The sequence below is a fragment of the Conger conger genome, chromosome 14 (assembly GCF_963514075.1).
Source record: "Conger conger chromosome 14, fConCon1.1, whole genome shotgun sequence".
Classification (NCBI taxonomy): Eukaryota; Metazoa; Chordata; class Actinopteri; order Anguilliformes; family Congridae; genus Conger; species Conger conger.
This window is the reverse complement of record NC_083773.1, coordinates 16,905,707-16,918,572: the sequence shown is the minus strand read 5'-3', so window position 1 is coordinate 16,918,572 and position 12,866 is coordinate 16,905,707. Positions and strand designations below refer to the sequence as shown.

The 12,866-nt window shown below is 40.3% G+C and overlaps 1 protein-coding gene across 1 annotated transcript in view; it reads left to right on the top strand.

The window, feature by feature from the left end:
* The window catches only part of slc6a11b (solute carrier family 6 member 11b), a 44,546-nt gene extending 31,925 nt beyond the window's left edge, over positions 1-12,621 (top strand). The window contains exons 9-15 of the mRNA XM_061220727.1: positions 131-255; positions 4,105-4,217; positions 5,498-5,635; positions 8,365-8,467; positions 8,859-8,959; positions 9,993-10,163; positions 12,051-12,621. Coding sequence (XP_061076711.1) covers positions 131-255; positions 4,105-4,217; positions 5,498-5,635; positions 8,365-8,467; positions 8,859-8,959; positions 9,993-10,163; positions 12,051-12,203 — 904 coding nt within the window. The 3' untranslated portion in view covers positions 12,204-12,621. The remainder of the gene's footprint in view (positions 1-130; positions 256-4,104; positions 4,218-5,497; positions 5,636-8,364; positions 8,468-8,858; positions 8,960-9,992; positions 10,164-12,050) is intronic.
* The last annotated feature ends 245 nt before the right edge of the window (positions 12,622-12,866 follow it).

The following is a 12,866-nucleotide window of genomic DNA, read 5'->3' as shown; positions in this document are numbered from 1 at the left end:
TCTACTGTACATTTGTTTAGCTGAGAGGTACAGTACTACACTAATACAGGCTATGTGTGTAGTATCTACAGAAAACTAGAGCACCATAGTTTTGCCACATGTTTTTGAAACAAAAACATATTTGTTCTAGGGATTGCCTCATGCTATGCTGCCTGAACAGTGGGACCAGTTTCATTGCTGGTTTCGCCATTTTCTCTGTGTTGGGATTCATGGCTTATGAGCAGAATGTGCCAATTAATGCGGTCGCAGAGTCCGGTGAGTATTTCTGCCTGGAAGTTCCTGTAGTATGATGCAGATTATATAATCCTCTAGACCTCCTGAGCTACTCTATGTCTATGATTTATTCAGCACAAAGTAAACATAAATAATTTAGCAGAGCAGACTGTGATGGAGTCGCTTCCAGTGTTTTGTTAATGCTGACAGCCAAGAAATAAAGGAACCATAGGCTTGTGCCAGTATGCATTCAGTTTGCATCTTCAATACAACCTTATTTTATTTGTATACATCATTATTATATTTACATTTTGTGATAAACATCAGTATAAGCCTTAAATATTAATTATTTCTCCAGCTGTGTCATAGTGTATATTTATTATTTTTTTTAATTGATATCATTTGCTTTGGCAGCAGTGTGTTGTTACACTATTCCCTCTGTAAAAGATTTGAAGGTTAAGCAATTCACATATCACCATGGCAACCGGTTATGAGCTGTTTTCTTTGTTGGAGAGCTTAGGCCAGTCTGTCACGGGCCTCACACAGACTGCAGTTTTCTTTGTTCTGGCTGAAGTCACATCCACACCGTGCTGTTCACTCATCAAACCACATTACCCACTTTCATGTGTAATTGAGACCACTCAAATGACTCTCCTGACGAATACATTAAAAGAGGACGTACAGTGAAGAATACCTTTTTTCATCTTTACATCTCAATTTGGAAACAGATGAAAACATGACTCTGGCATGAATATGTATATATTTCGGTTTGGCAATGATAATTATGCAAAAAGTAATTTTGTTGTTCAACCTTGAAAATTAAATGCCATAATAACAGAGTAAATGTTAAGAAAGCATTTTTTCTTCTTAGAAGCAGAAAATACTAGCTTGCACTAGAAAGTTACAAGTGAAATTATCTTACCCCATTGGCAAATCTTGAAATGTGTAAAATTGTGTAACCTGATTGGCAATCTTTTTTTATTTAGCAAAAAGGTAATAGAAATAACCACTGAACACACATGTATCCTTCCATCTTCCACTGGTTAAGCACAGTGATTCATGCACCTTCTGAAGGTAGATCTACTACCTTCTTCACTATGCTTAACAAGCAGAAGATGGAAGGATACATGTGTGTTCTGGTATACACATGATACCTTGTGTAAATGCTTCGGAGTTGCTGAAGCATTTTTCACTTTGAAGGAGGCATGAAGGCTACTGAATCCTAAGTGTTTATGCTAAGCTAACACATTATGCTAACATAGAGACCAAGCCAGTGAATGCACAAAAATGAAAATGAAATCGAACATCTTGTCTAAGTCTGGGCAAGTTGGAAAAAAGGTATATTTCCCAAAATGTTGGTGTATTCCTTTACGATTAACTGTCAAGGTCAGTCTTGACAACCAATGGTACAATTGCTTCAGTTTTGAAAGCTATTACATTTCAGGAAGTTCTCGTTGGTCGTGACTTATATATTTATACATATTTATTACTCTGCTAATTATAACTAAAAGTAATGAACAGCTTTTCAGCTTGCTTTTGTTCAATGTCCCCCCATTTGTTCTCACCAATTTGGATTCACCAATCGCACCTATTGAGACAGAGCTGTGCCAGTTGCACCCATGCAAGCAGTGCAGTTGCTGAAGTTATGTGATGCACTGTGAAATTCAGCATTTGGGCATACCCACATTGGGATGTTTCTACATTGTTTCTACATTACTACACTTACCACAAGTTAGATTGGCTTAAGGTTTTCCCAATCTCTGTTATCATGCATGATTGTTTTAATGAGCTACTGAAGCTGTTCAAGCATTGGGCGCTAATGGTATAACTCATTAATAATTCAGGAAAACATTTGCATTGTTTAAAAAAGCTCCCACTAACTGTTGAGACAAACATATTTGTTTCAAAATTTTAATCGTTAAACATTATTGCATACTTCCGAGAGCCAAGGGCCCTGTTGATTTTAATTACTGTAGCTCAATTAATCTCCCAGTGTTCAAGGTACTGGTGAAAGCATTAGCATAACAGATGATGACCCACTCACCCAAGCATTATTTCTAATGATCAAAAAAGCTTTCTAAAATGAGCCTTCGTTTAAAAAAATACTTTTGGAGATTTGCTTCAGCTTCAGCTTCATCAGTCCACAAAGCGACCGTGTCCTCAGACGCTTTGAAGCTTTGACAGATGAGAGCAGGCATGTCTGTTCTTCTGAGAAATTTGGCATTGGGTGGGGCTGCTGCAAGGAAGCATCTCCTCATTTATTTTACACAGGCAGGTTTGCAGCCATGCTTACGACAAAATAAACACAGAGCTGAACATGTATGCTTGGGCTTCTTTAGAAGGCCATAGGCTTGCATGCACTTTTGTAGTTCCAAAATTTCCAAACCCAAGTTTTTGAGGAAAATTTCCATGGAAAGTTCAGAAATTTCCCTGAATGTTTCCACCCCCTTTTCAAATAAGGAGGTTAGTGTAGACCAGGCAATTTTGGCTGTTTTATTGCATACGGATTATGCCTGTTCAGCTGACACCTGATTCAGCATAGCTGATCTAATGCAGCCTTAACTGTTCCAAACGCTGTGTACTGTACTGGCTCCATGCCCCACATGCTGCCTGGTGCCCATTGGAAGCTCAGACCTAACATTCGTCATCCTTCTTTTGGCACTAGTTTGCACCTCACTGCCTATTGCAACACGTCTCATCCTGCTGAGCTCTTGAGTCTGCTAATTTGGACTCGGTTGCAATGCCAATTCAACACATTGTATTCAAGGGCTTATATGCAATAACCATTTGTAAAATCCCTCCATAGTAGATTCAGCTCCTCTATGAGGGTAAGACTTGATTAGAGAATGGAAAGTTGTGGGTCCTGTTCTAGTTTGTTCATGATAAAAGAGTCAAGTCAAGCAGCAAATCCATAGCAAAGATACTAACCCATAACTAAAGCCAAAACCTTCTCCCAGTGAACCTGCTCATGTTTTATTTATTGGGTATCAACATTTTTTTTACCTTACTTTATTCTTTTTCTTTGTCAAGCCAAAGCTAAAAACAAAAAACGACATATTTTTAATAATCATATGGTAATCATATTTTTATATAACAGACTGAATGGTGCATGGTCGCGCAGGAGCCTATAGGCGCATTTCTAGCCTAATACTACACGGTGGAAATGGCAATGGAAGCTGCAACATGGCGTGAGGCCAGGTTTTGGTTGGTCAGAACCCAAAAGTATCAAAATAGAAATATGCCGAGAATTACCAAATAATTGAATGATACATTGATTACCAAGAAACTGCCATATCATGATAAAAAAACGACAATATTAATAGTTAGAGTATTGCAGTGCTCCCCATCCGTACAAGTCGCTGACTTGATTACTGTTGGTAAAGTGAGATGACAGATTGACATGGTTTGAGTCCCAGCTTGTGTGTGTGAAACCTCTCACCTTATCAGTAGACTGGCAACAGAAATGTCAGAAAAATGTGTGAGAAATATGAGCTCTCTCTACATCCTTCCATACAAATATTTAAACTGAAAAAAACGAAGGGATCATCCGACTGGACCTTAACTGCTCACGTGTCAGAATATATTATCCAGAAATGTTTCTATGTCTCTCCTAAATTGTGATGTATTATGGATTTCCACAAATACCAGTGGGGATTTTGATGTTTAGTACTAATTCACAGGAAGCATGTGCACATGCATTGCCCTAAACACAGGCTACTAATTCGCTAAGTTAACTACTGAAATTTGTGAAGCAGCCGAAACACAGATTATGCAACATGGCCTTTGCTGTTCAGCTGCATGTTTGGTGGCAGTCAGGAAAGGGGTTTAAGAGATTAAAATATATCTGTAAGTAGCGTTTGTGTGGGTAATTGGTTGCATTGTGTCTTGCAGGACCAGGTCTGGCTTTCATTGCCTACCCTAAAGCTGTGACCATGATGCCTCTGTCCCCCTTGTGGGCATGTCTGTTCTTTATGATGCTCATCTTTCTGGGGTTGGACAGTCAGGTGAGGAAACAGACTGCTTTACGTTTCCTGGGAACAGGTCTTTACACCACACACACACACGCACACACGCACTCACACACGCTCACACACACGCACACCCGCACACACGCACACACACACGCACACTCTCACACTCTCACACACTCACATTCACACACTCCCACACACACACACACACGCACACACGCACGCACACACACACACACACACTCACACACTCACACTCACACACTCACACACTCACACACACACACACACACACACTCTCACACACACGCACACTCTCACACACACACACAGACAGTCACACAGGGACACCTCACTGAGTAAGAGGAACATGTCTTTACACTGCTGAGTAAGAGGAACATGTCTTTACACTGCTGAATAAGAGGAGCATGTCTTTACACTGCTGAGTAAGAGGAACATGTCTTTACACTGCTGATTAAGAGGAACATGTCTTTACACTGCTGAGTAAGAGGAACATGTCTTTACACTGCTGAGTAAGAGGAACATGTCTTTACACTGCTGAGTAAGAGGAACATGTCTTTACACTGCCGAGTAAGAGGAACATGTCTTTACACTGCTGAGTAAGAGGAACATGTCTTTACACTGCTGAGTAAGAGGAAAATGTCTTTACACTGCTGAGTAAGAGGAACATGTCTTTACACTGCTGAGTAAGAGGAACATGTCCCTGTGCTTTGCTTTTTCATTTTCTAATTGTGTTTTCAGCTCTCCGACGCATTGGCTTCAAACTGTTGGCCAGGACTTGCTAGTGTTTTGAATATCTATGACTATGTGGGGAATAACTTCTGCATACGAGTCAAAATAATCACTGTCCTAGTTTTTCACACATTGTAGGGCACCAGTTAAAGTGCAAATGCAATATCAAAATGTCTTTAAAAACATTTTAATTTCTCAATATATGGGAAACAGAAAATGTGTGCCACAATGTGTGCCATGTTTGTCGGTTTTACCGGTGTTGATGAGAGACCAATAGAAGGGATTTGTTTACACAGTTACAGATTTATTTAACTGAAAAGTCAAATGGCTCTCGTTCCCACAAATAAGCATGAACAGTCATCTCGCATGAGCAGTTCTCTCTGGCTCCACTTCAGGCTCAACAACAAACATACTGCTTTAACAATGTGTTTCGGATTTTACCGAAGCCAACTACCAGGATCATCAGTAATGGCCTGACTGGGCTTGAAAGCAATGAGACGGAGCCCAGGTCCTCCATCCAGATGTTTGTCTGATGTCCATGCTTCCTGTGTTGTTTGCAGTTTGTGTGTGTGGAGAGCTTGGTGACAGCAGTCATGGACATGTACCCTCAGACCTTCAGAAGGGGTTATCGCAGGGAGCTGCTCATCCTCGGGCTGTCAATAGTCTCCTTCTTCCTTGGACTCATAATGCTAACAGAGGTAAGGCTACTGCTTGTGTCTCCCCCTCGGGACATGTGGAGTACTTTCACAATGCACCTACTCTTATTTATTTACTACACTGAAAGTCACAACCTACCTGGGTCATCTTATTTTCTATAAAGTGTTTACAGTTGGAGGCATTGATGTGTGCCCAGGGCATGCCATGGAATCCCCCCTTCCATTACATCCCATATGAGTTTGGATAAAACAAGCACCAAGTTCTCAAGGCATTGCACCAAAAATGAAAAACAAAGAACTGGAAATAAATTAACACACTGGGGCCGAAAGAGCAATGAAACTGAAATATTGTCAAACTTAACAAATCCAAGAATCTTACACAAGAATCTTCACACTGAACTGTATAGTAACGCTTTATTTACGCGTTATATTCATAGACTGTGGGAAGGATGAACAGTGTTGTGGTTTGATGGTGTTTGTTGCTGCAATTCCTTTCTTGACCATTACGAGTCCGAAATTACTTATTGTACCTTCAAAGATGAGACTTTACTGCAAATTTTACAGCAAGCTTTTTATTAAAATAAATGTCAGTGTTTCAAACTACCTATCCCCACTGTCAGAAACATGAAAGATAAATGGAACAGTTGAAGTCAAGGCGAGGTCTAGAAGACTAAGAAAAAGTTAGGATAGGATGACCTAGTGAGAAATGCTCAGAAGAACCTCTTCACAGGACAACAATACAACATATTTTAAACAACAATGACCTACAACAGAGTTGCCAGAAAGAAGCCGTTCCTACAGCCTCAATACAAAATGAAGCATCTGAAGTACAATATGCAAAAGAAAACCTTGAGAAGCCTGAAACCTTTTGGAACATTTGTGCTTTGAACTGTCAAAACCAAAATATAACTTTTTTATCACCACCAAAGAAGGTATGTTGGGAGAAAAAAAGGTGAATCCTTTTTAGAGTTGAACACCATGGCAAAAGCATGGATGTTGGATCCATTATGCTTTGAGGTTGTGTGGCAGCTGGGGGCACAGGAAATATTGTGCGAGTGGAAGGAAGAATGGATTCCACCAAATATCAAGAAATTCTAGAGGCTAATGTTCAATGGTCAGTCCAGACATTGAAGTTAAAGAGACGTTGGGTATTCTAGCAAGACAATGATCCAAATCATACCTTGAAATCAACCATGGCTACCTCCAGGAAAGATGGATGAAAATTATGGAATGGCCACCCAGACTTGAATATTATTGAAAATCTGTGGAGAGATCTGAAATGTACCATACATATTTCAGAGCTAAAGGTGTTCTGCCAGGAAGAATGGGAAACATTTGAGAGCAAGAATTGAAAGACTTTTAGCTGGCTACAGGAAGCGTTTGCAAGCTGTGTAACCCAAGGAGTTACAAATTGATATCATAGACTTAAATTTTAATCCTAATCCATGTGTCTGCCTGTTGAATGATGATTGTGTTCTGATATTTGCTGGCTTCAGCTCAACCTAAAAGTCCATCCTGCACCTTAGGTTTACGGCAGCGATGCTAGTGCACAAGCACACAATCCCTATCCAGCAGACAGATAGTAATGAACATTCCACTGCTCAACTGAATCAGGCTCATCCTGCATCAATACAGGCATGAGATGGCATATTGCTATTACTGTATATCTGTTTCATTGGGATGGGGTGCATTGCAGGTTGATTATAGAATTATAGAATTATAGAACTACCTTATTTTCCTGTGTTATGTTAAATAGATTATATAGAATATTTATATTTAAATTCATGCGCATTTTGTAACAGTTGCCATAACATTTTAAACATGAATATGATCCTATATTTCAGAGACACTTGTTAATCCTATTTACTGATAGGGTTAAAGTATATTGGATATTTATTTTTCTCATAAAAGAAGGGGGGGGAGTAAATATGGTATTTCATGTCCCCCTGAAGATAAAAAAACGCATGGGTGGGAGATGTGGTGTGCTTGACTGGCACTCGCACTGAAAGCCACGGGAGAACAATCCCACTCTCCTGGCCTGTGTTTTAAAGGCTCCATGCTCTTAAGCATGCACTGAGGAGTTTAAAAATAGGCTCAGCATAGTACAGCTTTTCTCGGGCTGAAAAGCTCAGTCAGGTGAAGAGCAATAGGGCATGTCATGAATAAATCTCTTTTGCAGGTGTCCATGGAATTACAGAACAGCGCACACAGCGTTTTGCTATGGTTGTTGGTTTTGGTTTTCTATTGCTGTTTTTGTTCTTAATTAAACGTCATCAGTTCAGGCTACCCTCTCTGAGCCCTCTACTTTGTCCCAAAGGAAACGTTCATTTGGCCACAGTTGAACTAGCAAGAGCATCCTTTTGCCTATGCCTAACATCATTCATTTCTGTAGCTGATCTGTGTCCAGTTTTGTGAGTGGTTGTGTGCTTTCCAGTACCAAATTCCAGTCACTTTCCAGCATTCCAGTCACTGACAAATATGTGCAATAATTGCTGTTACATTTATCTGGATGATTCCATCTGTAGTAAAAAGCAGACTAAGGACATATGATGTCACTTCCCTAGCAACAGTGAAATAAACCAATCATTTTTGTATTGTTCAACAGTCAAACTGTTTATACTATTTTAAAGGATTATTCAGAAAAGTAAAGATTGGCAGACAGAAATGTCATACTGCATGCCCATAATGTTTTAAAAAAAAACCTGAATGCATTTGTTTGGCATTATAGTTGTTATTGTAATTACTTATTTTATTTCATTATTTTCTGTCAGGGCGGGATGTATGTTTTCCAGCTGTTTGACTCATATGCAGCCAGTGGAATGTGCTTGCTGTTTGTGGCTATCTTTGAGTCGATATGTATTGGTTGGGTGTATGGTAAGTATTTAAAATATTTCATCACAGTTCAGTATGTACTGTAATGTAATGGAACAGCCAAACTTTAAACCCTTTACGTAATACTGAAACACTAATTTGTCATGAATTTACATTCAGTGTGTATTAGAACATGGATGTATTTTTCACTGAGCCAGGGAAAAAAAAAAAGTAGTTTTTTCAGAATGGCATTATTGTTGCTAGCATGCCACCTGCTGGAGAAGACAAACAAACGCATGTCTGTGTTCATGTTCCAGAAAAATAGTCTAAACAAGTTCTTCCATCAAGTGTAAGCATTCTGTTACTCTTATTGTGGCACTGTTGCTGGGCCTGTATTGAAGTTGAATATGTCCTTGATGGTTCTGGGATTCATGGTAATGTTGCTTTTCCACAGGCAGCGACAGATTCTATGCTAACATAGAGGACATGATTGGTTACAAACCTGTCTTTTTCATCAAGTGGTGCTGGATGTTCCTGACTCCTGGCATCTGTGCTGTGAGTTAAATCCTTACTGTAAAATATTTTAACAAATATAATGTTGTGCAAGAATGCTGCAGCCCGCTTGATCACCAGTCAGCCCAGGTCGGCTCATGTCACCCCGCTTCTCATTGGCCTCCACTGGCTTCCTATTGCCGCACGCATCCGATTCAAGGCCCTAGTGTTGGCATTTCAGGCTGCTAAGGGGACTGCCCCACATTACATACAATCCCTGATCACCCCCTACTCCCCAGCTAGACCACTCCGGTCTGCCAGCTCTGGTCGCCTTACGGTTCCCTCTCTACGGGCACCTGGCGGTCGAGCTGCACGTTCACGCCTGTTTTCCGTTCTGGTTCCTCAGTGGTGGAATGACTTGCCTACCACTGTCAGGACAGCAGAATCCCTCCCCCTATTTCGATGCAGACTCAAAACACACCTCTTCAAACTCTACCTTAGTCCTCCCTCCTGATTTACCCCCCCCCCCCCAAAAAAAAAAAAAAAAAAAAAAAAAATTGCACTTATGATGACGACTATATGTTTAGAACAGCAGTCCAGGTGTATTTTCCTAGTTCTGGATGTGATGCTTTGACTTGTGGTAGAACCTATGCACTTGTAAGTCGCTTTGGATTAAAAGCGTCTGCCAAATGACCAAAATGTAAATGTAATGTAAATGCAATGTCATGGGTGGACATTGGCATATACAGTATGGCGCATGGCTGACCTGCAATTATTTGAATAATATTTTAATAAGAATTCCATTATATTGTTAGCCTAAGCTTTGTTTGTGCAAAAGGCGAATCTTGTAGAGCAGAGATACCAATTCCTGAAGGGCCACAGTGTCTGTATCAGTATCTGTATTCAATAAGAAAAAAGGTGTATGGACTTTGGTTGAAGCCAATCAATAAAATTAAGTATGGAAGTGCTGAAACGCATTGGAAACCAGAATAAACGCTGACTGCCCACAACTGGATGGGATGCTGTTTGTGTTTGTGGATCTGGGATAAGGTTTAAAATCTGTTTCGTATTTTCTCCCACCTTCTTACACCTTCAGGCGATCTTCCTTTTCTTCTTGATCAAGTACAAGCCCCTGAAATACAACAATGTGTACACTTACCCAGACTGGGGTTATGGGATTGGCTGGATGATGGCTCTCTCCTCCATGATCTGCATACCTTTGGGGATCTTCATTAAGATCTGGAAAACAGAAGGCACCTTTTCAGAGGTACAGCATTCATTTACTTTATCTTTACTCAACTATTTTCATATTACCATGTGCAGTGCCTTCTTGTTTTGGATGGACCTTGGTACCGCAGCTGCTGCACCATGTATGTGGACTGGGCTCAACAGTCCTCGGCTCCTAAAATTTGGCTTTTTTCGTGAAAATTATGCTGGGTAAACATTTATTTTGTTCACACTTTCCGGGCTGCCTGCAGCAAGCCATGGCCTCTAGAGTACTACACAGGACAAAAACTTCATTTTAGCTACAGTCACTTAATTAAAATGATAAAAAAAGACAATGAGAAATACATGCAAAATATATATTTTTCCTGCTTGTGGGATTTATATTGAAAGTTAAATTGGACAGCACATGATGGACAAAAACCATTGATTGGCTTTTGAATAGGAAATTATCATGTTCGTATTACATGGGAAAGTCCTGAAATGAGCAGTACGCCATAAGAGGGGATGCCGCTCACCCGTAGGCCTGGCCAGCCTGGCGGCCCCGGCGCTAATGAGACTAAGTTGACATGAAAATTGCTCTCCTCCCACTTCGGCACACAGCCTGTCACAAAATGACCAAAGAGCTCAGGCGTGTCAAGATCCATTACCAAAATACCACTTTGCCTTCGCAACGGCTCGCAACATGCCATGCGCCGGCCAGAAAATAAAGCCCGAATTCTTAAATAGTTCATATATAGTAGAGCCCTGCAATGGCCCCCACAGGACCAAACATAATTGTTGCGGTGGTGATGGCCTCTATATTGAAGGCTCTTTGTAATAGCGTGTAGGCGTACTGTAGGCTGCTTTCTTTGTACCTCTGTTTTTACTCCTTGTTGGATATGCCACTGTAATAAAGGCTTTTAAAGTCATTCTGCCATATCATCGAGAGTGCCTCGGACTCATGTCGATGGGGCTGAGTAATTACTTTTTGTTAGCCTCTGTAAAGTCGCTTGTGTTTTTTATTTGTGTTCATACCCTTTTCCAAAATTGCACATGGATTCAACCAGAAATCTAACACTAGCCATTTCATTTCCTTAAGCACTCCTGGGTTTAATTCTTCTACTATTGTTGCATTAGTTGGACTTGTTTACTCTGATGTGGATGGGAGCGGACCCATTGCATATAATATAATTACAAAACCAGTATAAATTAGTACACTGGAATAAAACCAATTTGAATTTGAAGTTTAGTTCTAGAAAACTTTTTATATTGTACTGTATTCTGTGCATGCCACATTCGGTTCGATGGAGAACCGGATTGCTTCGGCCATGCCTGCTGGTGAAGAGGGCGCACGCACATATAAATAATGAGCCCAAGTAATTTTTACAATTTATTTAACAAAGTAACAGAAGCTCAAACACAGTGGAAGTTGAAGTTTTCTTCCTACTTAACGATATACAGATGGTTGTGGCTGAGCCTGGTCTGCTTAGACACACAATGGAGTTTCAGACACAACTCTGGACAAATCCTGGTTCAAAAGTGATGACAATGCAACCAGATATGACTATGCTGTATTGCTTTTTCTTAGCTGTTGTATGTCTAGGCAGATTTCCAAAAAGCCCATTTGCCAACTTGATGACCAAATTATATTATTGGTCTTTAGAGGTGTAAAATACTATTGTATACTATGTGTTTGTTATAATATATAGAGTATGGTCATTTCCCCCTGCCTGTCACCCTCCCCCTGTTCTCCTTCTCCCTTGCTACCTCTCCTTGCTCTCCCCTTACCACATCTGGCAATGACAGGGGATGAAAAAGGTCCCACACAGGACTTTAAAGTGTAGCAAGGAACCACAGGGACAGCTTACTCCCAAACACAGCAAGAGCATTTATGAAGCAGCCAGATTCTGGTGGATAAATATTTATAATAGTTTTTTCTTTCAAACAGAGAATTAAGAAGTTGACCACACCCAGCCCAGAGCTGAAGATGCGAGGTAAGCTAGGGGCCAGCTCAAGCCCCTATGCAGTAAATGACTGTGATGCCAAACTGAAAGGGGATGGCAACATTTCCACTATCACAGAAAAAGAAACTCATTTTTAAACTGGCCACCACCAATGCCGTCGACACCACTGCAAATCAGAAGTGAACAAATGACTGTATGTTTTATTTTGTAAAAAAACAAAAACAAAACAAAAACAAAAGATGAAACACATAACTAGAGAGGCTGGCTTGTTTTGCACAAACTTTATTAACAATAGATAAACTTTATGTGATGATTAAACCTGTTACCTTTTAGTAATGTTATAGGTAAATGCAGAAATGTTCAATATGTCATAGCATCTAGTCTACATTTGTGACACCTAGTGAGTGTTTACTGTTTGAATGATGCTGATGTAAAATGTGATGTACAACTTTTATACTTGGACTTTTTTTTTCTTGTTTTTGCAAAGTTCTGTATGGAGATGTATTCTAACCTGTAGATATACTCAGACCATTCCAAATTGTATTGTATGTCTACGGGCTTGTTCTAGCTGTGGGGAGGCAGAAGTCTTAGTCTTGAAGATGATGCCCACCTCACAGACTCCCTCGTTCTCACCATCAGCTGTGACTCGCAGGGCGAGTTTCAGGGGGTCAATACTGTTTTGTTGTTGTTAAGGCGTGGAATCCTGTCATTTCACAGTGATCCCTGCTGAAAAAACAGCTCAAGCTAGGTTTTGAAACAGCTGGTAGCTGGTTGACCAGTTCAGACCAGCTCCATACTCA